At 48.7% G+C, this 26,424-nt stretch overlaps 1 protein-coding gene across 1 annotated transcript; it reads left to right on the top strand.

The window, feature by feature from the left end:
- Positions 1–194: 194 nt before the first annotated feature.
- LOC133220096 (rho family-interacting cell polarization regulator 1-like) lies at positions 195–17,114 on the top strand. The gene is made up of 5 exons (XM_061367944.1): positions 195–822; positions 984–1,145; positions 1,277–1,435; positions 1,894–2,635; positions 16,941–17,114. The coding sequence occupies exons 1-4, from the start codon at positions 723–725 to the stop codon at positions 2,082–2,084; spliced, it is 612 nt and encodes a 203-aa protein (XP_061223928.1). The 5' UTR covers positions 195–722; the 3' UTR covers positions 2,085–2,635; positions 16,941–17,114.
- The last annotated feature ends 9,310 nt before the right edge of the window (positions 17,115–26,424 follow it).

Raw genomic sequence — 26,424 nt, 5'->3', positions numbered from 1 at the left:
GGGCTGGAACAGGCTGCCCAAGGAAGTTGTGAATGCTCCATATCTGTTCAAGGCCGGGTTGGACAGGGCATGGAGCAACCTGGTCTAGTGGAAGGTGTCCCTGGCCATGGCAGGGGGTTGGAACTAGATGATTTTAGGTCATTTCCAACCCAAACCAGTCTGTGATTCTATGATTCTGGTGGCACAGTGCCACCCTGCATCTCTCCATTGATGTGCTGGGAGGCAGCTCCCACACCCTATGCCCCTGGGACCTGCTCCTTTGCCCAGCCCTCCTGCTGTGATACTGTAGGTCCTACAGAATTCCCCTGGGGTATGTCCAGGTCCAGGTTTCCTGTGCTGATCTGCTGTCTCTATCTCTCCCTGGCTCGCAAGAGGGCTGGAAGACCACGGTGTGGCAGCAGGGTCCCCAGCACTCGTGAGACCAGTGCAGATGACACCAGCATGTGCAGTGGCTCTGAGGCCAGCACCGACCCCCTGAGCACTGGCAATGAGTTCCAGGATAAGGCCCTGGTGCTTCACCTCAACAGCAACCACCTGCTGCTGGTGAGGATAGGGGCAGGAGATGTCCTGGGGATGGAAGCACTAGGGTGGTCTGTGGGTCCCCCCTCAAGGGGTATCTTGCCGCAGCATGTGGTGTGTGCAGTGAGCTCTGTCCCTGAGGTCCCTGTTTTGGCTATGCCTTGCAGAAACTGGGCACTTTCAGTCCCCTGCGGTGCCAGGAGATGTATGCCCTGGACAGGCTGCTGTGGGAGGCCCAGGTTCTGGAGACTGTGTGCCAGCTCACAGAGGAGCAAGCAGAAGCAGCTGCCTCTGCTGCTGAAGGTAAAGCCACCTGGCCAAGGGGACCACACTGGCGGCTGTGTATGGTGCGGTGTCCACTGTCATGGACACACTGAGCAGTGAGGGGCTGTACCAGCCACAGGGCAGGAGTCCCCTGCCCACTGCAGTGGCCCAGGGGGGTTTGACAGCACCTGTCCCCAAAGTGGTGCAGTTCTTGACACGGAAGGAGGGCGTGCTGCCCCTCTGGGACTGCTGTGTGGAAGCCCCCAACATTTACTCCTGCCCTGTGGAGTGGTTCCTGCAGATGCTCAGCACACAGTACACAGCACCCATCAGTGAGCAGCACCCTGGCCTGACTGATGCCAGTGAGCACAGGGGTGTTTGGGGAGTTACCAGCCCCACACAGTGACCATGCATGAGGGCCTATGGGTGCCAGGAGCCCCACAGAGGGGTGGCCATGGCTGTTGCACACCCTGACCCCAGTCCTTTCCCACAGTTTGTGTGAAACTGGTGGAGGATGTGCTGAATTGGCAGCTGCCCCGACAGCCCAGCAGCACCCAGGGCGAGCAGGTCATCATCTTCCAGTACTGGGGCCACTTTGAGTCGCTTGGTGCCCTGGTGCTTGACACCTACATGATGGAGCTGGCAGAGGAAGGTGGGTGCCCTCCTACACTCCCTAGGCCCTGGCATGAAGATGTTGAAGATGTCCCTGCTAATTGCAGGGGAGTTGGACTAGATGACCTTTGAAGGTCCTTTCCAACCCAAACTATTCTGTGATTCTATGATTCTATGGGGTGCTGGAGCATCGCCATAGGGGATCACACTGCAGTACCACCATGGCTGTCCTGGGGAATCCCCCAGAGGCTCAGCCATCCTTGGGGTGTGCAAGTTCTGATCTGGTGCACAGCCCACTCCCCTGCTTCCTTCCCGAGCACCCTGGGTCCTTGCTGTAGATCCCCAGCACCTTGGCTTGGGTGCCCCCATGCACTGGCAGCCTGTGTGGGGACACCTCTGCCTGGCACGGTTGCAGGGTGCCAGGGCTGGGTTCCCTGTGGCAGAGGGGCAGTGCAGCCAGGCTCCATGCACCCCAGCTCAGCCCACAGTTCCTTGCAGCACTTCTGGTGCAGAACCTCAACTCGGATGACCAGGACATGGTATCGTGTGCCCTGAAGCACATGCCTGAGGGCCACCTCAAGAAGGAGGGACTGAAAGCACTGAGCCTGCTCCTTGTGGAGGGCAACAGCAAGGTGGTGATCATCGTGTTGGCCCAGCTCTGCAGCCTGACGGAGAGCCCCCTCTTCTGACAATGGGTACGTGCCAGGATAGCCAGGGATGAGGTGGGATGTGGGTGCTGCCCCGCAGCTCTGCAGGGTGCTGGCACTGACCCCCACATTCTACCCCAGGCCCCCATATGCTACCTGGAACAGCTGGAGGAGGTGCAGACGTGCGTGGCGGGGTGTGCAGCGCTAGGCTGCCTGAAAGTGAGAGCGATGTGGGGAGAAGGCAGCTGAGGTGCATCCTCTGGAGCAAGAGGAATTGCATGTGGCTGGTAACTCCAGATACACCAGCTTCCTGGATAGGGGAGCTGGGGTTGCCCCAGATATGCTAGAGAAGCAGGCAGGGAAAGGGCAGGAAGGGAAGTGGGGAGGGAAGGGACAAAACCAGGGATATTCCTGCACCATGGGGCTGCAGTGCCCTGGGCTCCCTTCCCCTCTGGGCCATGTCCCTGCTCAAAGCCAAACTCATCCCCTTGTCCCTTCTGCAGGCCAAGGAGAGCATGAAGCAGTTGGTTTACCTGTGTCAAACCGACAAGGAGCCTGTGGGGGGGCAGCCAAGTAGAGCCTGATGCTGTACGGTGAGTGTCCTGCTCCTCCTCCTGGCTCCCTCTCCACCCATGTTATTCTGAGTAGCATCTCCTGGTGTGAGCAGTGCCTGTGGGTGAAGGGGGTCCTGGGCATCTACCTATGCCACACACTCTGGCAATTTGTCATAGTTTAAGCCCAGCTAGTAAGTCAGAATCATGCAACCACTCTTCTTCATCCACTCCCAATGGGATGGGGAGGTAAATCAAAAGAATGTAACTCCCAGGGGTTGAGAAAAGAACAGTCCAGTAATTAAGGTACCACACAAATTACTACTACTACTACCACTAATAATAATAATAATTTAAGCACTCTATAGACAGATAGGAACAGCCTCATGTTCACAGGCCCCTGATCTCATGGGGGACTTCAACCACCCTGATATCTGTTGGAGGGACGGTACGGCCCTGCACAAGCAATCCAGGAGGGTCCTCGACTGTGTGGAAGACAACTTCCTCCTGCAAGTAATAGAGGAGCTGACAAGGACAGGTGCCATGCTTGACCTCATGCTCACCAACAGGAAGGGCTGGTTGGAAATGTGATGCTCCAGGGCAGTCTTGGTTGTAGCAATCATGAGATGGTCGAGTTCGAGATCCTCAGGACAGTGAGAAGAGCATGCAGCAAGCTCACTGCCCTGGACTTAAAGAGAGCAGACTTTGGCCTCTTCAGGAACCTGTTTAGTAAGGTTCCATGGCCCCTATAGGGCAGTGGGGCCCAAGACTGTTGGTTGATATTCCAGGATCACCACATACAAGCTAAGGGGTGTTGCATCCAGACTATAAGGAAGTGCAGCAGGAGGGCCAGGAGACCTCCTTGGATGGATAAGGAGCTGCTGAGGAAGCTATCAGGAGAACTAGCAACACAGGATTTGGAGAAAGCTGAGGTTTTTAATGACTTCTTTGCCTCAGTCTTCACTGGCAAATGCTCTGACCATACCACCCAAGTCTTGGAAGGCAGATGCAGGGACTGTGAGAATGAAGACCTTAGGCCCACTGTAGGAGAGGATCTGGTTCAAGACCATCTTAAGAACCTGAATGTGCACAAGTCCATGGGACCTGATGAAATCCATCTGCGGGTCCTGAAGGAGCTGGCAAATGAAGTTGCTAAGCAACTGTCCATCATATTTTAAAAATCGTGGCAGTCAGGTGAAGTTCCCGATGACTGAAAAAAGGGAAATATAACCCCCATTTTCAAGAAGAGGAAAATGGATGACCCAGGGAACTACAGACCAGTTAGTCTCACCTCTGTGCCTGGCAAAATCTTGGAGCAGATTCTCCTGGAAGGCATGCTAAGGCACTTGAAAAACAAGGTAGTTGGTGACAGCCAGCATGGCTTCACTAAGGGGAAATCCTGCCTGACCAATTTGGTGGCCTTCTATGATGGGGCTACATAACTGACGGACAGAGGTAGAGCAGCTGACATCATCTACCTGGACTTGTGCAAAGCATTTGACACTGTCCCACACGACATCCTTATATCTAATTTGGAGAGGCATCAATTTGATAGGTGGACCACTAGGTGGATAAAGAACTGGCTGGATGGCCACATGCAAAGAGTTGTGGTCAATGGCTCAATGTTCAGCTGGAGACCAGTAACAAGTGGTGTCCCTCAGGGATCGGTTTTGGGACCCGTCTTGTTTAACATCTTTGTCAGTGACATGGACAGTGTGATTGAGTGCGCCCTCAGCAAATTTGCTGATGACACCAAGCTGTGTGGTTTGGTTGATATGCTGGAGGGAAGGAATGCCATCCAGAGGGACCTTGACACGCTTGTGAGGTGGGTAGTTGCCAACCTCATGAAATTTAGCCATGCGAAGGGCAAGGTCCTACACCTGTGCAATCCCAGGCACAGCTACAGGTTGGGCAGAGAAGAGATCCAGAGTAGCCCTGCAGAGAAGGACTTGGAGGTGTTGGTCAATGAGAAACTTAACATGAGCCAGCAGTGTGTGCTTGTAGCCCAGAAAGCCAACCATATCCTGAGCTGCATCAAAAGGAGCGTGACCAGCAGGTCGAAGGAGGTGATCCTGCCCATCTACTCTGCTCTTATGAGACCTCACCTGGAGTATTGTGTGTAGTTCTGGTGTCCTCAACATAAAAAGGACATGGAACTGTTGGAACAATTCCAGAGGAGGGCCATCAGGATGATCAGGGTGTTGGAGCACCTCCCATATGATGGCAGGCTGAGAACTTTGGGGCTGTTCAGCCTGGAGAAGCGTGGAGACCTCATAGCAGCCTTCCAGTATCTGAAGGGGGCCTATAGGGATGCTGGGGAGGGACTCTTCATTAGGGACTGTATTGGTAGAAGAAGTCTGCTTGGCTTGCTTAAGTGCAGCACATGTTTCACGGTTGTGAATAACCTGGGCAAGTGTCCATTGTTAAATCCACCCCTCAATCACGAGCGCACCTATATTTTGCATCTCTGCCCTGATGGCCTGAAGTGTCATGTGTCCACAGGGCCAAAAATAATTGGCCCTTATGTTACCAATCTAAGTCCATCTGAGCCACTTCAGTCTTAACAGCTATATCCACCTGTTGGTTGTTCTGGTGTTCCTCAGTGGCCCAACACCTAGGTACATAGCATACCTTCACCACCAGGTTCTGCACCCAGGCAGCAGCCCAGATGGGTTCACCTCTGTGTTGCCAATTGCTCTGCCTCCATTGCTGCAACCACCCCCACAGAGCATTTGCCACCACCCATGAGTCAGTAGAGAGACCAAGTACTGGCCATTTTTCTCATTCACCAATGTCCAAGGCCAGCTGGATGGCTTTCACCTCGGCAAACTGACTCAGTTCACCCTCTTCTCAATCAGTTCCTGCCACTTGTCCTCAGGGAATCCATACAGCTGCCTTCCATCTCCAATGCTTTCCCACAATAGGGCAGGACCTATCAGTAAACAAGGCATATTGTTTTTCACTTTCTGAGAGTTTATTATATGGTGGGGCCTCTGCAGCACGCATCACCTTCTCCTCTGGTGACATTCCAAAATCTTTGCCCTCTGGCAAATCCATGATGACTTCTAGATTTCCTGGACAACTAGGATTTCCTATTCAAGCTCATTGTGTAATTGGTGCAGCCCACTTACTCCATGTAACTTCAGTTGCATAATGTGTACAGGAGACCCTGTCTTTGAACATCCAGCTCAGCATGGGCAACCGGGGTGAAAGGAGGAGCTGTGCTTCGGTGCCAGGAGGAGCTGTGCTTCAGTGCCAATCACTTCTGAAGCAGCTCAAACCCCTTCATAGGCTTCCAGTATCTCTTTTTCAGTGGGAATATAGCTTGCCTGGGATCCTCTGTATCCCTGTCTCCAAAAGCCACAGGGTCAACCTCAAGTCTCCCCTGGAGCTTTCTGCCAGAGGCTCCAGGTAGGACCATTCTCCCCAGCTGTGGTGTAGAGTACGTTTTTCACATCTGGCCCTGTCCGGACTGATCCAAGGGGTACTGCATGAACTATCTCTCGTTCAAAAGCTTGTTGTTGTTCAGGGCCCCATATAGAATCATTCTTCTTCTGGGTCACATGATAGAGAGGGTTTACAATCAAACTGTAATTTGGTATGTGCATTCTCCAGGCCCCCACAACACGTAAGAAAGCTTGTGTTTCTTATTAGTTGGTGGAGAGATTGCTGTTATCTTGTTGATCACATCTGTGGGGATCTGGCAACGTCAGTCTTGCCATTTTATTCCTAGAAATTGAATCTTTTGTGCAGGTCCCTTGACCTTACTCCGTTTTATAGCAAAGCCGGCTTTCAGCAGGATTAGGATTATTTTCCTCCCTTTCTCAGAAACTTCTTCCGCTGATGATCTTTAAGGTCCTTTCCAACCTTAACCATTCTGTGATTCTGTGATTCTGTTTTGCCCCACACAGTAATGTCATCAATGTATTGCAGGTGTTCTGGAGCTTGCCTCTGTTCCAGTGCAGTCTGGATCAGTCCATGGCAGACGGTAGGTCTGTTTCCACCTCTGGGGCAGTCGGTTCCAAGTGTACTGGACACCCCTCCAAGTAAAAGCTAACTGTGGCCTGCACTCTGCTGCCAAAGGAATTGAGAAAAATGTATTGGCAATATCAATTGTGGCATACTACTTGGCTGCCTTTGTCTCCAGTTCATATTGAAGTTCTAGCATGTCCGGTACGGCAGCACTCAATGGTGGTGTGACTTCATTCAGGCCCCGATAGTCTACTGTTAGTCTCCACTCTCCGTTAGACTTTTGCACTGGCTATATGGGGCTATTAAAGAGTGAGTGGGGGACCACAAGAGGGTCCTTCTTTTATACCCTTATCAAAATAACTGGCTATGTGCCAGATCTCTAACTGTTTACTCGTGGGGCCATGCAGTTTCTCATGATCTCACCTTGTCCACTCTGAGAGCATTGGCCAGGCGCCCTAGTGCAGCCAAGTATGAAGGTCATAGAACAGCTGTACACCTCTGTTTTCCTGTCTCTTTCAGACAAACAGTCATGATGAACATAAACATATATACTCTGCCGAATATACTGTGGCAAAAACCATCCTTTGTTATGTCTCTCAGTCATGAGAGGTGTCGTGGTTCAAACCCAGCCAGACAGCTCATTCACTCACTCCCCCCCCTTCTTGCCCTTCCCCTACTCCTGGAGGGACGGAGAGGAGAATCAAAACGAATGCAACTCCCACGGGTTGAGATAAGAACAGTTTAGTAACTAAGGTATAACACAAACCACTACTGCTACCACCAATAATAATAATGATAAAGAAAATAACAAGGGAAGAGAATACAACACCTCACCACCATCTGACAGATAACTCGCCCCCCCCCCCCCAGCCTGACCAAGCATCAACCGATACCTTCTCCAACCCCGCAGTCCTAGCCCTTCCGGGTAACTCTCCGTTACATCTTAGGCATGACGTGCTGTGGTATGGAATACCTCTTTGGTCAGTTTGGGTCAGGTGTCCTGTCTCTGCTTCCTCCCGGCTTCTCTGCTCCCTGGCAGAGCATGAGGCTCAGAAAGTCCTTGGACAAACCAAAACATCATTGTTATCAGCTCTGTTCCCAGGCCAAAAGTCAAAACACAGCACTGCACCAGCTACCAAGAAGGAGAAAAATGACTGCTACTGCTGAACCCAGGACAAGAGTGAATCAACTCTCAGCTAGGTTCCCATCCATTACATGCATTCGGTCCTTTGATTCCCAATCAGGACAGAGACACGTGACACAGTGTCTCATAACTGGTAGCATAGACAGCAATTCCATGTAACAATTATTATGCACACTGAGGGATGCTATAGTTATATAGTCCCAAATACTACTACTCAGATGGTATACATTTTCAGTACTATCAGCACAGTGAATATAAGAACTAGAAAGGTTACAACATGCGATAGCAACAACACTAGCATTAGCCATAGTTACTACATCTTAATCCATTTGATGTTGTACAGACAATTATTAGTAGCATTTTTCTGACAAACTGGTTTTCCACCAATGTACTCCTGAGGAAATGTTGAACTTGCTACAAAGGTTCATTCACATTAGAGGTGCAATTATCTTGTCTGCAAGATCTGGTGCTGCTCTTCCATCTCCAGCGCACAAGCGAGATGTCAGTCTTTTTCAGATATCTTCCTGGGGTAATGGCATTGCCCAAAGGGGCCATAAGACATATGAGGATGGCTAGGATCTGTAATTTCTGTAAAACACAAAACTAAAACATAATAATATTCTCTCAAATAACATTTATTCTCAAGGACATATTCCCATTTTTCTTATCTGGATTTAATCACTAATACTGCATTGTCTTTTACAGTGGCAATAATTTCAGCTGGCTCAGGTGGCATGTGTGAACTCAAACTTTAGCTCCACTATTCAGTTGCTCAGTGGATCCAAATCCACAGTTCCCTTGATCTGTAGTTATCTGTGGGGCTTCTCCCCTTCTCACTTGTGTTTTCAACACAGGCAAAATTGACATTTGGGCAACATTGTCTCATGGCTGGATTAAGATATCTTGATCTCTGCTATTCAACAAAATCACCTTGATCTTCCCTTGATAATCGGAATCATTTATGCCCCCAAGTATTTGAAAACCTTTGATAGCCAAAGTGGACCTTGGGGCTATCAAATCAAAGTAACCTGATGGAATATATACTCCAGTACTAGTATCAATGACACAAATGCCTCGGGTGTTCAATCTATGCATTTGTAAAGTATACAAATCTAAACCTGCAGCATCTGGACTCACTCGATAAAGTGCTAAAGCTCCCTCCTTTATTTCCCAGTATGTGAGGGTCTCTGCCACTGTTAATGGTTTTATTTTCAAATTAAGAGTAGTCATCCTCATTAAAGGGGTTTCCATTTCCCAAATGGGTCTGTTGTGCAATATCTGTAGTGATTCAGGCAAATGGTCTCTCCATGCATTTAATTTGCCTCCCCCTAGTTTCTTCAACTGTTCCCTAAGCAAGCCATTCATCTGTTCAATTTATCTGGCAACTTCTGGATAATATGGTATATGAAATATCAATTTGATGTTGTTCATATCAGCAAATTGTTGTACCTTCTGTTTTTTTTAAGTGATAATCATTGTCACTCTGAATTTGCAAAGGACTGCCATAGTATAAAATAATCAATTCCAGTGTTTTAATTTTACTATCCTGGGTTGCTCGTCTACATGGATGTGTTATTAAATATCCAGAGTATTTGTCCATGGCTGTACACACATATTGACAACCCTGATGGGCTGGCAGAGGACCTATATAATCCGTTTGCCAGATTTGTCCTGGTAATTTTCCCTGATTCAATTGCCTCCGTACTATATGTAGTACAATCCTTTGCTGTGTAAGTTGGCAGATGGGGCACTGAGCTATCACCATTTTAATGATATCTGAATTTATAAGAATTCCGTGGTCCTGGGCCTACCTGTGGCTTTCTCTCCAAGATGTCTGCATTTCTCATGTGCCCATTTGACCAGACCAGTCTGTTGTTTGCAATAAGGGTCTTCCACCACAACTTGGGAGATTTTTGCTTGTCCATCTACAACAGAATTATACCATTGTTCTAGGGTGTCAGCTCCACAGTGGGCATCTACATGGAACACTGTGACTCAAGCTTGTTGGATGAATGCGCAAATATCTTGCCACAATTCCTTCCCCCATACTTCTCTGGAAAGGATGCTGGGGAGGGGCTCTTCATTAGAGACTGTAGTGATAGGACAAGGGGTAATGGGTTAAAACTTAAACAGGGGAAATTTAGATTGGATATAAGGAAGAAGTTATTTACTGTAAGGGTGGTGAGGCACTGGAATGGGTTGCCCAAGGAAGTTGTGAATGTTCCATCCCTGGAGGTGTTCAAGGGCAGATTGGACAGAGCCTTGGGTGACATGGTTTAGTGGGAGGTGTCCCTGCCCATGGCAGGGGGTTGGAACTAGATGATCTTAACACATACAAGATCAGTTTCATGATCAATGAGTCTATTGTATTACAAGTCATTACCATCAAGTACAGTGAAACGAGAACCTCAGCTCAGGCCCCAAAGCCAATAAACACTAAAACAGCAAATACTGGCTATAAGTAAGGTATGACATGCTGATAGTCTGAGACCAAGCACAACAAACTCCAAGAGCAAATAAATTAACATTGTGATAAGTGACTATAAATATGAAACAATGAATGCTTATCACAAATATGATTACCCACACTCTGGTCAGATCTGTCATTATCTCAACCCTTTGTGCCCCACATTGGGTGCCACAAAGGACTGTCATAGTTTAAGCCCAGCTGGTAACTCAGAACCATGCAGCCACTCTCTCACTCCCCCACTTCTTCCTCCCCCCCCCCCCCCCCCCCCCACTCCCGAAGGGTTGGGGAGGAGAATCGAAAGAATGTAAATGCCACAGGTTGAGATAAGAACAGGCCAGTAACTAAGGTATAACACAAAACCACTAATGCTACCACCAATAATAATGATAAGGGAAATAACAAGGGGAAAGAATATAAAACTAAAAAGGGAAGGGAAAAAACAAGAATAAACACAAGTGATGCACAATACAATTGCTCACTGACCTGAGCAGCAATCTGGGCCTTCCAGGTGACTCCCCCTAGTTTATATACTGGGTGTGACATGCTGTGGTATGGAATACCCCTTTGGCTTCCTTGGGTCAGGTGTCCTGTCTCTGCTTCTTCCCGGCTTCTTGTACCTGTCCACACTGGCAGAGCATGAAAGACTGAAAAGTCCTTGATCAGGGTAAGCATTACTTAGCAACAACTAAAAGATTGGTGAGCTATCAGCATTGTTCTCAGACTAAAGCCAAAACATAGCACTGCACCAGCTACTAAGGAGAAAAATAACCGTTATAGCTGAACCCAGGACAATCATCATGCCCCAAGCTCTGCTGGGCAACAGCAAACTAGCAGAAGGCAGCAAGGGCCAGGCTCCTGTGGCCACAGAGCACTTAGCCTGGTTGTCATTTATTATTTGCTAGATGGCACTGAGAGAACCATCTGAGTGGGTTTCTAGGCCTCCAGATCACACCAGATGATGCACAGGTTGGGACACATGAACCCTCCTCATCCCCTGTCCCTGTTCCTGCCGCCTTGCTCATGAATGTCTCCACCTTAGAGCCTGTCACGCATACCACGTTTTGAGTCTGTATGTCTTGGTTGTTCATAAAGCCCATCCCCATGGCACCCTGGCACATGTAGAAGCCTTATGTCTCTAGCCCCAGCATATTGTCCATGTCACCACATCTTTGAGAGGATGGCTGCTGCAGGTGGGAGTGCTGACTACAGCCAGCTTGTAGCATGTATGGATGCAACCCTGTGTGTGCCTGGGGTCCTGGAGAAGCCCTTGGGATACCTGTGACAGTGAATCATAGAATCCTAGAATGGTTTGGGTCAGAAGAGGCCTTAAAGCTCATCCAGTTCCAAACCCCTGCCACAGGCAGGGCCACCTTCCACAGGCAGGGCCACCTTCCACTAGATCAGGTTGCTCCAAGCCCCCTCTAACCTGGCCTTGAAAACTGACAGGGATGGGGCAGCCACAGCTTTTCTAGGCAACCTGTGCCAGGGCCTCACCACCATCACAGGGAAGAACTTCTTCCTAAGACCTCATCTCAGTCTCCCCTCTGGCAGGTTAAAGCCATTTCCCCTTGTCCTGTCCCTACAGGCCCTTGTCAAAAGCTCCTCTCCAGATTTCTTGTCGGCCCCTTTTAGGTATTAGAAGAGGCCTACAACATGTATGGAGATGTGCACAGCTGAGATGCTGGAGGTGGCAGAGCCCTGAGCCCTGGCCCCTTTGCTCCAGAGCCCCTGTTCTCCTGCAGGCCAAACGTGGGTGATCCCTGATCCCCGCCCTGTGTGGGGAGGCAGCTAAAGAACATGATGTGCAACAGAGATGGCAGAGTTACTGAACGCCTTCTTTGTCTCTGTCTACTCTGCCGGAGGCAGTCCTGAAGAGCCCTGTACCGCTGAGACCTCTGATGAAGATAGGTCAATGAAGCAGTTTGCCTTAGTCGATGAGGAATGGGTTAAAGACCAGTTGAGCAATCTGGACATCCATAAATCCATGGGTCCAGATGGTATGCACCTGCGGGTGCTGAGGGAACTGGCTGAGGTCATTGCTAGACCGCTCTCCATCATCTTTACCAAGTCTTGGGAAACGGGAGAGGTGCCTGAGGACTGGAGGAAAGCAAATGTCACTCCTGTCTTCAAAAAGGGCAAGAAGGAGGACCCAGGTAACTATAGACCGGTTAGCCTCACCTCCATTCCTGGGAAAGTGATGGAACACCTTATCCTTGGTGCCATCTTAAGGCATATCAAGGATAAGAGGGTTATGAGGGGCAGTCAACATGGCTTCACCAAGGGGAAGTCCTGCTTGACCAATCTCGTAGCCTTTTATGAGGAAATAACACGGTGGATGGATGATGGCAGAGCGGTGGATGTGGTCTACCTTGACTTCAGCAAAGCGTTTGACACGGTCTCCCACAGCATCCTTGCGGCTAAATTGAGGAAGTGTGGTCTGGATGATAGGGTAGTGAGGTGGACTGTGAACTGGCTGAAGGAGAGAAGCCAGAGAGTTGTAGTCTATGGGGCGGAGTCTAGTTGGAGGCCTGTATCTAGTGGAGTGCCTCAAGGGTCGGTACTGGGACCAGTATTATTTAATATATTCATCAACGATTTAGATGAGGGAATTGAGTGTACTATCAGCAAGTTTGCTGATGACACTAAGCTGGGAGGAGTGGCCGACACGCCAGAAGGCTGTGCTGCCATCCAGAGAGACCTGGACAGGCTGGAGGGTTGGGCGGGGAATAACTTGATGAAATATAACAAGGGAAAGTGTAGAGTCCTGCATCTGGGCAGGAACAACCCCAGGTTCCAGTATAGATTGGGGAACGACCTGTTAGAGAGCAGTGTAGAGGAGAGGGACCTGGGGGTCCTGGTGGACGACAGGGTGACCGTGAGCCAACACTGTGCCCTTGTGGCCAAGAAGGCCAATGGCATCCTGGGGTGTATTAGAAGGGGGGTGGTTAGTAGGTCAAGAGAGGTTCTCCTTCCCCTCTACTCAGCCCTGGTGAGACCTCATCTGGAATATTGTGTCCAGTTCTGGGCCCCTCAGTTTAAGAAGGACAGGGACCTGCTGGAGAGAGTCCAGCGCAGGGCAACTAAGATGATTAAGGGAGTGGAGCATCTCCCTTATGAGGAGAGGCTGAGGGAGCTGGGTCTCTATAGTTTGGAGAAGAGGAGATTGAGGGGTGACCTTATTAGTGTATATAAATATATAAAGGGGGAGTGTCACGAGGATGGAGCCAGGCTCTTCTCAGTGGCAAACAATGAAAGGACAAGGGGAAATGGGTATAAATTGGAACACAAGAGGTTCCACTTAAACCTGAGAAGAAACTTCTTCTCAGTGAGGGTGACGGAACACTGGAACAGGCTGCCCAGGGAGGTTGTGGAATCTCCTTCTTTGGAGACATTCAAAGCCCACCTGGACACATTCCTGTGTAACCTTATCTAGGTGTTCCTGCTCCGGCAGGGGGATTGGACTAGATGATCTTTTGAGGTCCCTTCCAATCTCTAACATACTGTGATCCACAGCAGGAGCTCTGGGGGCTTTTTGATCCAGATCCCAACTGAGACTTGCCCAAGGGTGTGCTAAGGAGTACAAGAAAGGTCTTCACTCTGTGGTCATATCATGCAGTCTCAGCACTGCCAGTCATTAGCCATGTTTCCCTGGAAAGGCTGTCCTGGGTTCAGCAGTAGCAGTCATTTTTCTCCTTCTTGGTAGCTGGTGCAGCGCTGTGTTTTTGACTTTCGGCCTGGGAATGGTGCTAATAGCACCGATGTTTTCAGTTACTTGTCAAAATGTTTGGTCTGGCCAAGGACTTTCTGAGCCTCCTGCTCTGCGAGGGAGGAGGGGAAACCGGGAGGAAGCAGAGACAGGACACCTGACCCAAACTAGCCAAAGAGGTATTCCATACCACAGCATGTCATGCCCAGGATGTAACTGAGAGTTACCCGGAAAGGCTAGGGACTGTGGGGTTGGACAAGGTATTGGTCGGTGCTCGGTCAGGTGGGGTGGGGTGAGTTACTTGTCAGCAGGTGGTGAGGGTATTCTCTTCCCTTGTTATTTCTCTTATCATTATTTTTATTGGTGGTAGCAGTAGTGATTTGTGTTATACCTTAGTTACTAAACTGTTCTTATCTCAACCCATGGGAGTTGCATTCTTTTGATTCTCCTTCCCATCCCTCTGGGAGCAGGGGGAGGGCAAAAAGGGGGGGAGTGAGAGAGCAACTGCGTAATTTATGGCTGACTTTGTTTAAACCATGACAAAGGCCAAGGAAGGTGTCTGGGTATGGGAATAGAACAGAGCTTCTGGAACTCACTTCACTGATCACAGCGTGTTCTTGCAGGGGAAGATGGCAAATCAGCTCACCAGGGGTTGGAGGAGACTCTGGACAGCCTTCCACAGATCTTTGCCCCAGCTAGCATGGCCAGCACAGCTTTCTGAGAAACCATGCAACCTCTCTGCCATCCCTTGACGGCCAAGGCACTGCCAGGCCTGTGCCACTCCTGGCATCACACTGCAACAGCACCCACACAGCAGCTCACTGCAACCACACAGATTTACAGAGCACCCATGGCAGAGGGAGACTTACTGCACATCCCACCCTCTGATTGCTATTTAAACCACACCAAGAGGCCACCTGTCCTGCCCTGTCAGCAGCACAGAGACTAGCAGATTTCTGGAGCTGCACTTTGGAAACCACACCGTTTGCTTTGCCCAGGCTGTAGGGACCACTGCCCTTTGCCATCTGAAGTCCCCAGGACTTCAATAAAATGAGATATGAGATATTAGCATATTCTGCTGGTGTTTCTTCTTTCCAGCTCCACATGCTCCTGCCCCTCCCTGACTGTGGCTGTAGAGAACGTTGGTGAGATGTGACCCCAGCCCAGAGCCTTTCCTGGTCTGTTGAGAAGCACCATGGAGGGCAGGGACAGGAGGAGCAGCAGAGGGACAGACAGACCCACAGACAGAAGGTGCCACCTTTTGGTTCTGTTTGTTTGATTTTCTTTTTTATTTACAGATTTCTGCAGAAAAGGCAAAAAATTATTTCCTATAATGTCTCTATGAATCTATATATAATGTAATTACAGAGAATGACTAATTTGTATTTAAACCAGAAATAAAACCAAACCTTTAATGATGACAGTGTCACTGTGTGGGTGGTTCTTTGCCCCAGATGCTGGTCTCATCACTGAGACACACAGATCAAAGACTTACAGAATAGTTAAGGTGGGAAGGGACCTTTGGAAATGCTGCGCAAAGCAGGGTCAACTAGAGTGTGGGACCTCATCTAGTTGAGTTTTGAGTATCTCCAAGGATGGAAATGTCTGAACTTCTCTGGCCAACCTGTGCCAGTGCTTGACCACACTCACAGAAGATGCTTTTCTGAAGTTTAACTCAAATCTCTGTATTTCAGCTTCACTTTGGTGCTTGGTCTTTCAATGGGCACCAATGAGGAGCATCTGCCTCTGCCTTCTTCACCCCCCACCAGACATGGATAAGAACCCATCCGAGCCTTCATTTTTCCAAGCAAAGCAGTCCCATCTCCCTCAGCCTATTTTTATGTGACAGCTGCTCCAATCCCTTAATCATCTTATGGTCCTGGGAGGGGAGTTAGAGCAGCAAAGATGCCCCAAAAGGCAGCAGGGGCAGGGGCCCCCATGGCACCACCAGCCATCCATGCTGGAGCAGATGCAGAGCATGTCCTGGTGCATGAGATTTCCCAGATGGAACACCACCTTAGAGTAACCACTCTGAGATGCAGTTTTATCTGCAGATGGGATTGTGGGAAGGACGTAACCAAAGGATACTTTACTGCATCACTGCTCACTGAGCCTTCTTCCACCTACTTTGGGGGCTGGACAAGCCCCAGGAGGGAAACACAGTGTTTCTCTCAAAGCACTGCATCACACTGTCTGCTGCAGGCAGTAATAGATGTGGGATGTGGGTCCCACCTGGCACATAAAACTGTGGACGAGAACCTGAGAGGTGGAAAGCAGACCAGACATCTTATGTCTTCTGTCAGGGCAGGCAGGGAGCTGCGGGTCAGGACAAAACGTCTGCTCCTGGAACTGTAAGGAAAAATCTCATTGTTTATGTGGGTTTAAGAACACTGGGGGGACTACAACAAAACAGATTAATTTAGGAATCTATTGCCCAGCCCTTTGCTCTGAATGGGTCTATGCCAGCATCACCAAAGACCTCTGCCCCATGGACACTGCCAGGTCACCTGGAATTGCAGAACTGCCATTTTAACTGCAATAAACTTTAAAAATACTTGTTGTTTTGGACAGCACTCACTGAAAACATTCACTGCAGTTTGCATTCTGCTTGGTGTTTGTTTTTTTTTTTTAGGGCTGTGAAAGAGTATGACAAGCATCACATGAGCCAGATGTTTGAAAGGAGGCAGGGGACTCAACCTTTCCCTCTGGGACTTACCATCTCATCCAGCCCTTGCGCAGGAACTGCAGTGCTTCACGGGGTGAACTCAACAGCACACAGGGACCCACACAGCACCACAGAGAGATTTTGCAACAGCGTATTTGCTGCTTCAAAGGTGACAGTGTGCCAGCACCACATTTGTCAGCCAAATCTGTGTCAGCGCTTGAACCATCTCCCTCTGGTACAGACATGCTGGTGCTCAGCAGCTACTTGTTCTTCTTGTAGAAGCTGCAGCCTGTGGGAGGGTGTCTGTATCACGCTTGCATTACCCATGTGGTCTGGCTTTGGAAAGGAGTTCTTTTTCCCCACTTACTACTGGTTTTCTTTTAATCACAGGGGTGCAGATGGATTCTGGAACACTTTGCAGTATCTATTTGTCCTGAGGAGCCCCTGCAGATCATCAGCACAAAATAACTGATGAACCAACACACCCTCCTCTTGAACAGCATCAGGGATGGTGCAGCTGCCCATGCTGTGACACCAAGAGCACTCACCAGCCAGGATCACCCCAAGCAGGTGCTGCCACTTTGGAATGCCACAAGCTCTGGCCAGTCCTTGTATAAGAAATTACTTAAATCTTGATGCAAACTAATTTTTAGGGGGTTGTAGTTTGGTAATTTCCAGTTTGAACAGCCTCAGTGTCAGATCTCTCACCTTATCCCAGGCTTGTATGAAATCGTGTTCCCAAGGCATTCATTAGGATGCTTAGAAATGATTCCAACAGATAAGTAGTCTGGGCTGAACAACAACCTCCTTGTGATCACTGATGTGTTCCTCACAGGGCTGTCAGGCACATACATATGGGCTTGTTATCCAAGGACCACTCCTTGGGATGACAACTGGGGCCTCCATTCAGAGACCAAAGCATGCTCCAGACAAACTCCAAGACTTAATTTAATGCTGGCTCTCAAACTTGACTACTGTCTTCCTTAGAGCTGAGTGAGGGGAGGGGGATGGCTCCTGAGGGCTTGTACAATGTGATGGAAGCACAGCGCTAGTAAGAGTGGGGAAGGAGGCGGGTGAGCTCGCCCTGGGGCCTCGGCAAGGTGGTCAGGAGCTCCTCAGCTTCAGTTCTTGCCATTCTGCTCATGGGCAAGGCATCTGTGGGAAAGGCCTCACTCAGGCAGCTTTTCAAGAAAGATCATCTGCCTCTGGGTGTGTAGTTCGGACAGGCTTGGAGGGTGATTTTCAGGAGCACCCAGAATTAGGACTGAAGCTGGGGGATGGGGAGCTCAAATCCCCTGCAAATCAGCTCAAAGGTGCCTCCAAGTGACAAACACAGGATCAATAGGTCAGACCCAAAGCACACATTGATAGAGATGGTCAGGGACACTTCTGGCAGAAGTCCAGGAATAGGTGTTTGCCAGAACAACTCCCAGCCCTGGGTATTTAAAGGAGCATAAGAAGCAATTTTACATACAGCCAGTGCTCCTCTCCATTTTGAGTCATGCCTGAACTAAGTTTTGAGCTTAAACCAGGATTCATGGCTACACACAAAAGATGTGCTGCTCTGGAAACATTACAGCACATGGATTGATGGGCTGACAGCTTAGGATAAATGTAACTGATTTTGAAAGAATTCACACTGCAGAATCTCATTTCCACAGAAATGTTCTTCATGCTGTACTGACTTAATTTCCCTTTACAGCAACGAAGAGAAGGCAATGGGTATGGGGTATTTTGGGATTTCAACAAAGCTTTTGATAGTCCAACAGGAGTTACACTCCAAGATCCTTGTGGGTTCCTTCCAGTTCTGGATATTCTATTTCTGTGATTCAAATCTCTCATTCAAGGAAGACCCCAGGGGTCATGCTGTGGGCTGCACCCTATCACCTTTCAGAATTAATGGATGCTTTTTGCCATTGCTGTGTAAATAGTTTTTTCTCCTTCAGCTAAGGCTGCAGAAACAGAGCTACATCTTCGTGATTCAACACAGCTCATCCCCTCTGGCTGCTCTCAAGCTACAGCTCCCCATTGTACCAAATTAATGGGCTCAGCCTGGTGTCACAGTCCTCAGAAGGAAACTTGGTCTCAGTTGTCAACAGCCCCAAAAGGAGCATCAGTGCTCAGAATGCAGCCCATGGCACTGCCACACATGTTCTGCTTCTTCACAAGGACCAGGAGAGCTTTGGTAGGAGAAACCCATAAAGCAGGGTCCGGACCTGGACCTTCTTGCTCACCACCATCTCTCAGCCCAACTCCACCCTCACAGAGCAGCAGTGGGACAGCCCCTTCTCTCCACGATGCAGCTCAACATAAGCATTCAACATAAGCATCATTCAAAATAGGATTTAGGGCCCAGGTTACACATGCTAATGTATGCTACATTTGCCTGGTGGCTTTGTTGCTTGCTAAGCGGATTGGGGTAAAGCCTAGGCTGCTGAACAGCTTTTACTCTGCCCTGCAATGGCATATAAAGAGGCAAAAATTTGGGGCAAGATCATTAATATTGGTTTCAACTATAACAGCCTTATAACTTGTTAGTCCTACTAGCATGGGTTTGTGTAGAGGTTTCTTTATGTTTAGTCTTCTCTCCGAATCCCTGGCCTTATTGTTCTCCAGGGATTGATAGGCAAGTAAAAAACACAGCTCCCTTCCAACACATCTTATTTTTAAACTATTAATATTTTAACCTATCACTCAAGCTCCATTTCACATATTTTTATGGCAAAAGGATACAAAGAAGATGCAGCACAAGCTCACTGAATTCTCCCCTCAGCTTGCCTGTCAGTCAGCTAGAGGTCTGTGACAATGCTACCAGAGATGAGAAAGTATGTTAAACCTAGAAGATTCATAGGAAACTACAGAAAATAAAATACAGCCCCTGTGCTTTCTCATACAAATTCACACTGGATGCCGTGGCTAGTTCCACCTCTGGAGGTTAGAAGGGGAAAGTTGTGGACAGACAGAAAATACTGTGGAGTCAAACTTCTGATGGATATGGCCCAACCATGTTGGCTTCCCTAGAAGCTCCCTACTAAATCCCTGGCACCACATTCACCCTTCCTGCAGCACTGAAACTTGAGCAGTTTGTCCCACTGGATTACGAGCTTGGTAAGCCCAAGGTCCTTTAAAACCACCAGGAAAACACCACCTAATTCCAGTAACTTGTTGGTAAATTGCCCCTACAACCTTCCTAGTGATTAATTCATAATATTACTGACTCCTCTCCCAGCTTAAGCTTTGGTCTTTCAACCAACAAACCTCTCTGTTGCACAGGAGAAGGCACAATGTCAGTGTGGGCTTTTGCCATGGCCTTATCATCCTCAGGAGCCCCTGGAGCTGTGTGGCACAGCCTCCTGCTCCTCTTGGCGTGAGCTTTCATAGAATCAAATAATCAGTAGTAGTAGTAGTAATCAGCTCCTCTCCCCGATGGCCTGCAGCTCCCCCATCCCGGATCCTGCAGCAAGGCACATATAAACCCAAGAGGAAATCATGTGTTGGAGAGCACATTGGACAGCCAGGAGGTTTCTGAGCAATCCCTGCTCCTGAGATTGAAACTGATGTGGCCTATTGTGTACAAGGGGGTTGTCAAAATGTACAGGGGGGTTGTCAAAATGTACAGGGGGGTTGTCAAAATGTACGGGGGGGGGGCACTGCTTAAGTCATAGCTGGTTTAACGAGCTCAGCAGATGTCTTATCAGACAAATACCAGAACAAAACCCCCTAGTGAGGAGAATGAGGGTTGTACAAGGAGTACTGCTTAAATCATGGCTGGCTTGACAAGCCCAGCAGTTGCCTTATCAGACAGCACTAAGATAAGGCTTCCTAGTGAAGGGAATAGCTCATTAAACCAGCTAGACATGGACCAGACCCATCCAGCTCCTAAAGAGCATGCGTGAGGACCAGAGGTAAAAAGTTCAAGCCTGAGGAAGACTCGTTTACTTCATCTTGAAGACCCCTACCCACAAGAGGAAGACTACTTACTTCATCTGAAGACCCCTGCCCAAGACCAGCAGGAGGCACTGCGCATGCGTGGAGCGCCTTTTAGCTCATTATAATACGAAGCGGGGATAGAATATGAATATGTATAGGCGTATTGTGCGACCTAATACCTATGTATGACTTTACAGGATAAATGTAAAAGGATAACGGCACTGAGGCACGCATGCCTTTTGGAGGACCAATCCCCCGTGCGTCTTCAGCTGAATAAAGCATACCTACTTTACAACTTTAACCAAGTTGTGGAGTCTATTCCGCTATCAGAGATGGGAAGCCAATGAGGTTCCATGCTCTGAGACTGGCACTTCCATGCTCCATCCCTGTGGAAGATGCAGGGAGACTTCCTGACACCTTCAGAGCTGCACTCTGCTCCTGAAGCTGGCACCACGAGATGGCATCTCAGGAGCTTTGCCCTCATCCTGCACCTCTTCTGTTTGTCCTGAGCTGCTGGTCCAAACTGGCCCCTTCTGGGAAGGGTGTCCCTGGAGGAAAGTGGTGGCAGCCAAACAGGCAGACATGGGGTAAATCTGGTTGCTAAAAGCCACCGGTGAGGCAGGGGTAGCAGAGGGGGAACATGCCGACAGCACAAGTTCTGCCACATCCTCCGCACCCAAGTGATGCTCCTCTGAGCCTTAGGACAGAGCAGGAGCCCTCCTCACATGCCTCTAACATACATATGGATGCCACCAGCCCCAGGCTATGGCTCCAGCCAGACTCTCTCACCAGTGTCCATTACAGGGGGACAATCACTTCCCTGGCCCTGCTGGCTATGCTATTTCTGATACAAGCCAGGATGCCATTGGCAGTCTCGGCTGCCTGGGCACAAGCTGGCTTATGTTCAGCTCTGTCAATCAGCACCCCCAGATCTTTTTCCATGAACAGCTTTCCAGCCACTCTTTCTCATGCCTGTAGCATTGCATAGGGTTGTGGTGACCCAGGTGCAGGACCCAGTACTAAGCCTTATTGAACCATTGGTCACAGCTCATCAATCCCACCTATGCAGATGCCTCTACAGAGCCTTCTACCCTCCAGCAGATGAACACTCTCATCCAACTTAGTGTCATTTGTAAACTTAATGAAGATGCCCTCGATCCCTCTTGCTTAAGTGTAGGGAGAAGTGTTAGCTCAGGTGAAGCTAAGGGAGGGGGAGCTGAGCTGAACTTGCCCCACCCCGCGTGACGGATAGACGCACACACACGTTTGAAGTTAGCGCGCGTCCCACAACCTCGCCGGCTTCCAACACGCCCCGTGTGTTGTCCCCTCCCCTTTCCACCCCGGGCTGGCGGGTCCGCAAGCAGTCGTGTTGGCGCACGCGCACTACCGCCGCCCGCAGCCATTTTGTGTCTGAAGCGACGGTGGGAGTGATTAAACCGCGAGTCTGCCGCTAGGTGTGGGGTGGCGGTTGAGGTAGTTCCGTGGGGTTTGGTGGGCTAGGTGCGGGGCTGGGTCGGCGGGGCCTCGGCGGCCGGAGCGAGTTCTGTGCAGGGCGCGGGCGCAGGTAAGCGGTGGCGGGGAGGTTTGTAGTCGCTTTCTCTGGCCTCTAGGTGTCACGATGGGGCTCCGGTTCAGGCTAGGGCCCCGCAGCGGCCGTCGCAGGGGAAGCAGGGGGGCTTTGTCTCCCTCTATCGTTCCCAGGGCGGCCGGTGCTTACCTGCCACCGCTGTCATTCCCCACAGCGCGGCGCTGGGCCGCATGGGCCTCCTTTCCTGTAGTCCATTTCCTGCCGTCCATTTCCACCCGCCCAGGCCACTAGCGGCCCCGACTCCATTTTCTTTTCTTTGTCTTCTCTAACGCGCCGCTGGCTCTAATGACCGCCTCTTCCCCATCACGCGAGCCGCCGGCCCTCCCTTCTCTTCATCTCTCGTCTCTTCCTCCCCTCCCCGCTCTTTCCCTGCTGGGCTGGGCCTGCTCTGCTTCATATCTCCTTTCTACTCCTTCTCGCCGCCTTAGCTCAAATCTTTGCGGGAGTTCGGCCCGGTGCGCTCTACCCGCTGCCTCCCTCGGTGTCTGGCCGGACCCTGACCGCAGGGTGGTGGCTGCGTATCCCGCTCCTGCCGGCTGCTGCCTCCCTGCGTTGCTGTGTGCTGCGGACTGAGAGGCGCTGCGAGGCGCAGAGAGGGACTCGAGCTCCCTCTGCAAGGCAGACTGAGCAGCGCCATGCAGAACCGGGACGTGGGCACGGCTGGGGGGCGCTCCCGCTCTCGTCGCGCTGCCCGGCCGACAACCGCCCCTTCTTTCCCCCAGCTCAGCTCCGCTCCCCGTCGCCGCCGTGCCCGGGGAGCAGGTTTCCCCCCCACCATCCCCCGCCATTCCGCCAGGCCCTCGTGGTGTCTTCAGGCACACCTGGTTGACAGGCTGTATTACTTGTTTCGACATGGGCCGTGGGGCCCTCGAGGCAGCGCTGGGGCGGCCGCCGTCGCGCTCCTGGTTAAGGCCGGAGCTCGTAAGCGCGGCACAAACCACGGGTTTATTCTCTTTTGCATGAGGGGTGGAAGCACAAAACTGGGTTCTTTTTGTGATGCAGAAAACGAAATCGCATATGCTCTGTCTCTAAGCAGTTTGCTTTTTGTTCTTTAAATCAACTTCGGATTTCTTCAGTAAATGTATTTACACGGTGTCAGAATTGGTCTTGCCTTAGCTTTTACGAAATGACTGATACGGGGGTTTGTCACGTTGTGTGGATCGTTTTCTGTTCAGTGCAATCCTTAGGACTTGCCTGTTGATGAGAATGAACTCGCTTTCCTGTTTGTGACTTAATTTTGGTTTGTGTGGGTATCTTTTTGGTGGGGTATCTTTTTTTTTTTTGGTGGTGGTGTTTTTGTTGGGGGTTTTTTTGTGTGTTTTCTTTGCAGTATTTTTGTTTCTTATTCAGTCTTCCCCCCTTAAATAAATGCAAGGCTGCTCATCACCTCCTGCCGGTTACTGAATTCTGGTAACAAGCTCCAGAGGTGTTATTAAAAGCGTCTGAAATACTGTTTACCGCTTAGTGTATACGTATTTTGTTTCAGTGCAGGAAGTGCATAAATATTTTCCCACGTTCCAATTTATTCTGCTTCTGCAATGCCTGATGAATTTGTGAGAGTCCATTGGGTATAAGAAATAACTCCATATTGTAGTCAACTGTTGTTCTTGCTTAAGCTGTACCTTATGTTTTACTTTAGAACAGAAGACATAATTTGTTGGAGACTCTATGTCGTCGCGGTGCGGAGGGAACACAGCACAATCAATATGATTGATAAAAGTGATCCGTTTATTCTGCTTAAGCCTAGGGTATATATAGAGCTGGATTGCTACACACACACATTCTTGGGAAACTCCTGTAGTTACATCCCTTTTTCTAACATCCTTGTTCCTCCCTTCAAGATACTCGTTAACTACAAGGTCAGCTTATCCTTTTGCACAGCTGGTGTTTTACCGAGCAGAGTTTCTTACTGACTTTTACAAAACTGGTCCCTGGACAAGTTCAGCCATGGGAACGTAACCCTTGCCTGCTAACCACGCTTCCACAATCATTAAAACTGAAGGAAGGAGCAATTTTAGCATAAGGGCAAAGCAATGTGGGTTTTGGTTTTTGGTATTTTGGTTGATAATTTTTTTGTTAATTTTTGTTTTTTAACTTCCATTTTGCTTTGCTTCTGGATGTACAGGGCTACCTCAGTTTTCATGTCTACTTACTATACATGGAAAGGATGTTAGGACTCAGAATGGCTTCATTAACACTCTTGAAACTGAGTTCCTACAGCCTCAAGTGGCCCTGCAGCCGAAATAATACAGTGAAGCTCATCCAATTTGGGCAGAGCTTGGGACAGCATCACTCCAGTTTGCTGGCAGCTTGTGATGAAGCACAGGGAAGGAGTTATTGGAAGAACTGCTTTCCGTAGGTTGTGTCTTCAATATGAATAGTGGCTAATCTGTGTGTGTTGTTCCCAGCTCTTGTACCTGCAGTTTGATACCTGCCTGATGCAGTGTTGTTGCTCTTGTCTTGAAAATGCCAGAAGCTGATCCATGTTTAGTCAGCGTTTACCTAAAGAATTAATTATATGTGATTACTAAGTTCCTGAGGAATTTCTGCATCAAGCCTACTCGGGCACTTAATTTCTTTCCCTTAGTCCTTCATGTCCAAGGTCTTCTGCTTTTCTGATTAAGGTTTTTGGAAGCCAGATATTGAGCATTATTAGGTTTACCTGCTCTCTGAGAAGAGCCAGCCTATTCCTTGCCCTTATCCCTCATGCTTTGGCAGATTCTTCATCACTTGTAACAGCAAGCTGTGTTGAACTGTGACCTCTGAATAGCTCTTCCTGCTGTCTGAACACTTTTGTACATCACCTATTTCATATATATATCTTAATTGCACTTGCATAAAAACTCCATCCTGGCAACTCTTGCTGTTCCTACACAAGTGGGTACTATTACCAGTGAGGTAATGTTTAAGGGAGTAACAGAGCATTAGGATTGCAAATACTGCTTCCTCCTGTATTTGTACATGCTTTAGAAATATGTGTAACAGAAATAAGGAACAGCTGCTGTTACTACCTGTACCCATGAAGGCACACACAGAACTGCTGGTCTTCAGCTTCCATACTGAAGCTGCAAGAAACCAAAGCTTTAACTCAGTGTTTGTATTGTTTGTGTTGACTTACTGAACTCTACTGATTTGTTTGCTTAACTTTAAACCTCTGTTCATCCATCTGGCTGTAGTTCAGATGCTTGGTGTACAGTCTTTGTACTAAACCTTGAATTACAATATTAAGCTCTACTGCTCTACAATGCTACCTGATCTTAGAGTTGCACACAGATTCAGGAAATGTCCCCTTTTTTTTGTTTAAAGGTTACATTTACTACTTATAAAAATTGTTCAGAATGTGGCTTTTGTTCTTTTGGATTTTTTTTTTTTGCTGAAGCTTAGAATCTTTGTCCTGTCATGATTGTAGATGTCACCTTTTTTGTACTGAAGGATATTTGAATTTCATTTAAAACACTGTTCTGCTGCTTGTCCCACTTCTCTCCAATAATCCATAATTCTTAAGGAATTGAGATACTTATTCTAGACACATTTGATATGAAAACTAAATAGTAGGTGCTCAGCTGAGTGTTCTCAGTATTTTCTGATTAACAGAACCTTGAAAAGAAGGATGGAATAAACATTATGAGTAGGGAGTCTTATGTTTCAGATTGTATTAACATTCAAGTAACTGTACACTGAACAACTTGAGTTTGGTGTCTAAATTAAAGTGCAGTTTCCCTTATTTAGATTATAAAAACTTTGAAACTATCAGGTCTTAATGTTTTTTCAGTATGGTTCTTAACAGGTGAAATACAAAAGTAGCACAGAGGCAGCTCTCAGGAACAGCACGATTAACATGTGTTACTTAAGGGAGATCTGTGATAGAATGGATTCCTAAAGAATTACTCTTTAACTATCCCTGCAGATAAAGTTGTGGGTCATAAATGTTTAGAGTTGCATTTCTTACATAAAGCTTTGTTTTTAGAGACCCTTCAGTTCCAGCCTTTCCACTTTTTGCTATCAGCTCCCTGAGGATTTCAATGTGCTGTGTTGAGGTGATATTAAGTGGTGAAGCACTAGAAGTGCAGTGATCACTGGTAACATAGGGGAGGGCTACTGTACTGGTAGCAATGCAGAAAGCTCTGACACAGGGTATTTTCCTTTACACCCCATAGTTCAGGTAGTGTGTTCCAATACATAATTGCTTGGTCTGTCAGCTGTCAGCATAGTCTTATTCTTATCCCATAGCGACAAACTGGTGAAGTTTCTAAAGTTTCTTGAATTTCCCTGAAAAGCTTCAGTCTGTTATCAAGAGACCATGAACCAAGTTCAGCTTCTACCAAAAATCTTATTTTACTACTTCTGTTTTTCCTT

Source organism: Neopsephotus bourkii, unplaced genomic scaffold (assembly GCF_033783945.1).
Source record: "Neopsephotus bourkii isolate Nb327-2 ecotype Australia unplaced genomic scaffold, CSIRO-AGI_Nbou_v1 NB_1415, whole genome shotgun sequence".
NCBI classification, from domain to species: Eukaryota; Metazoa; Chordata; class Aves; order Psittaciformes; family Psittacidae; genus Neopsephotus; species Neopsephotus bourkii.
The sequence above is the reverse complement of the archived record's forward strand: the minus strand, read 5'-3'. Positions and strand labels throughout refer to the sequence as shown.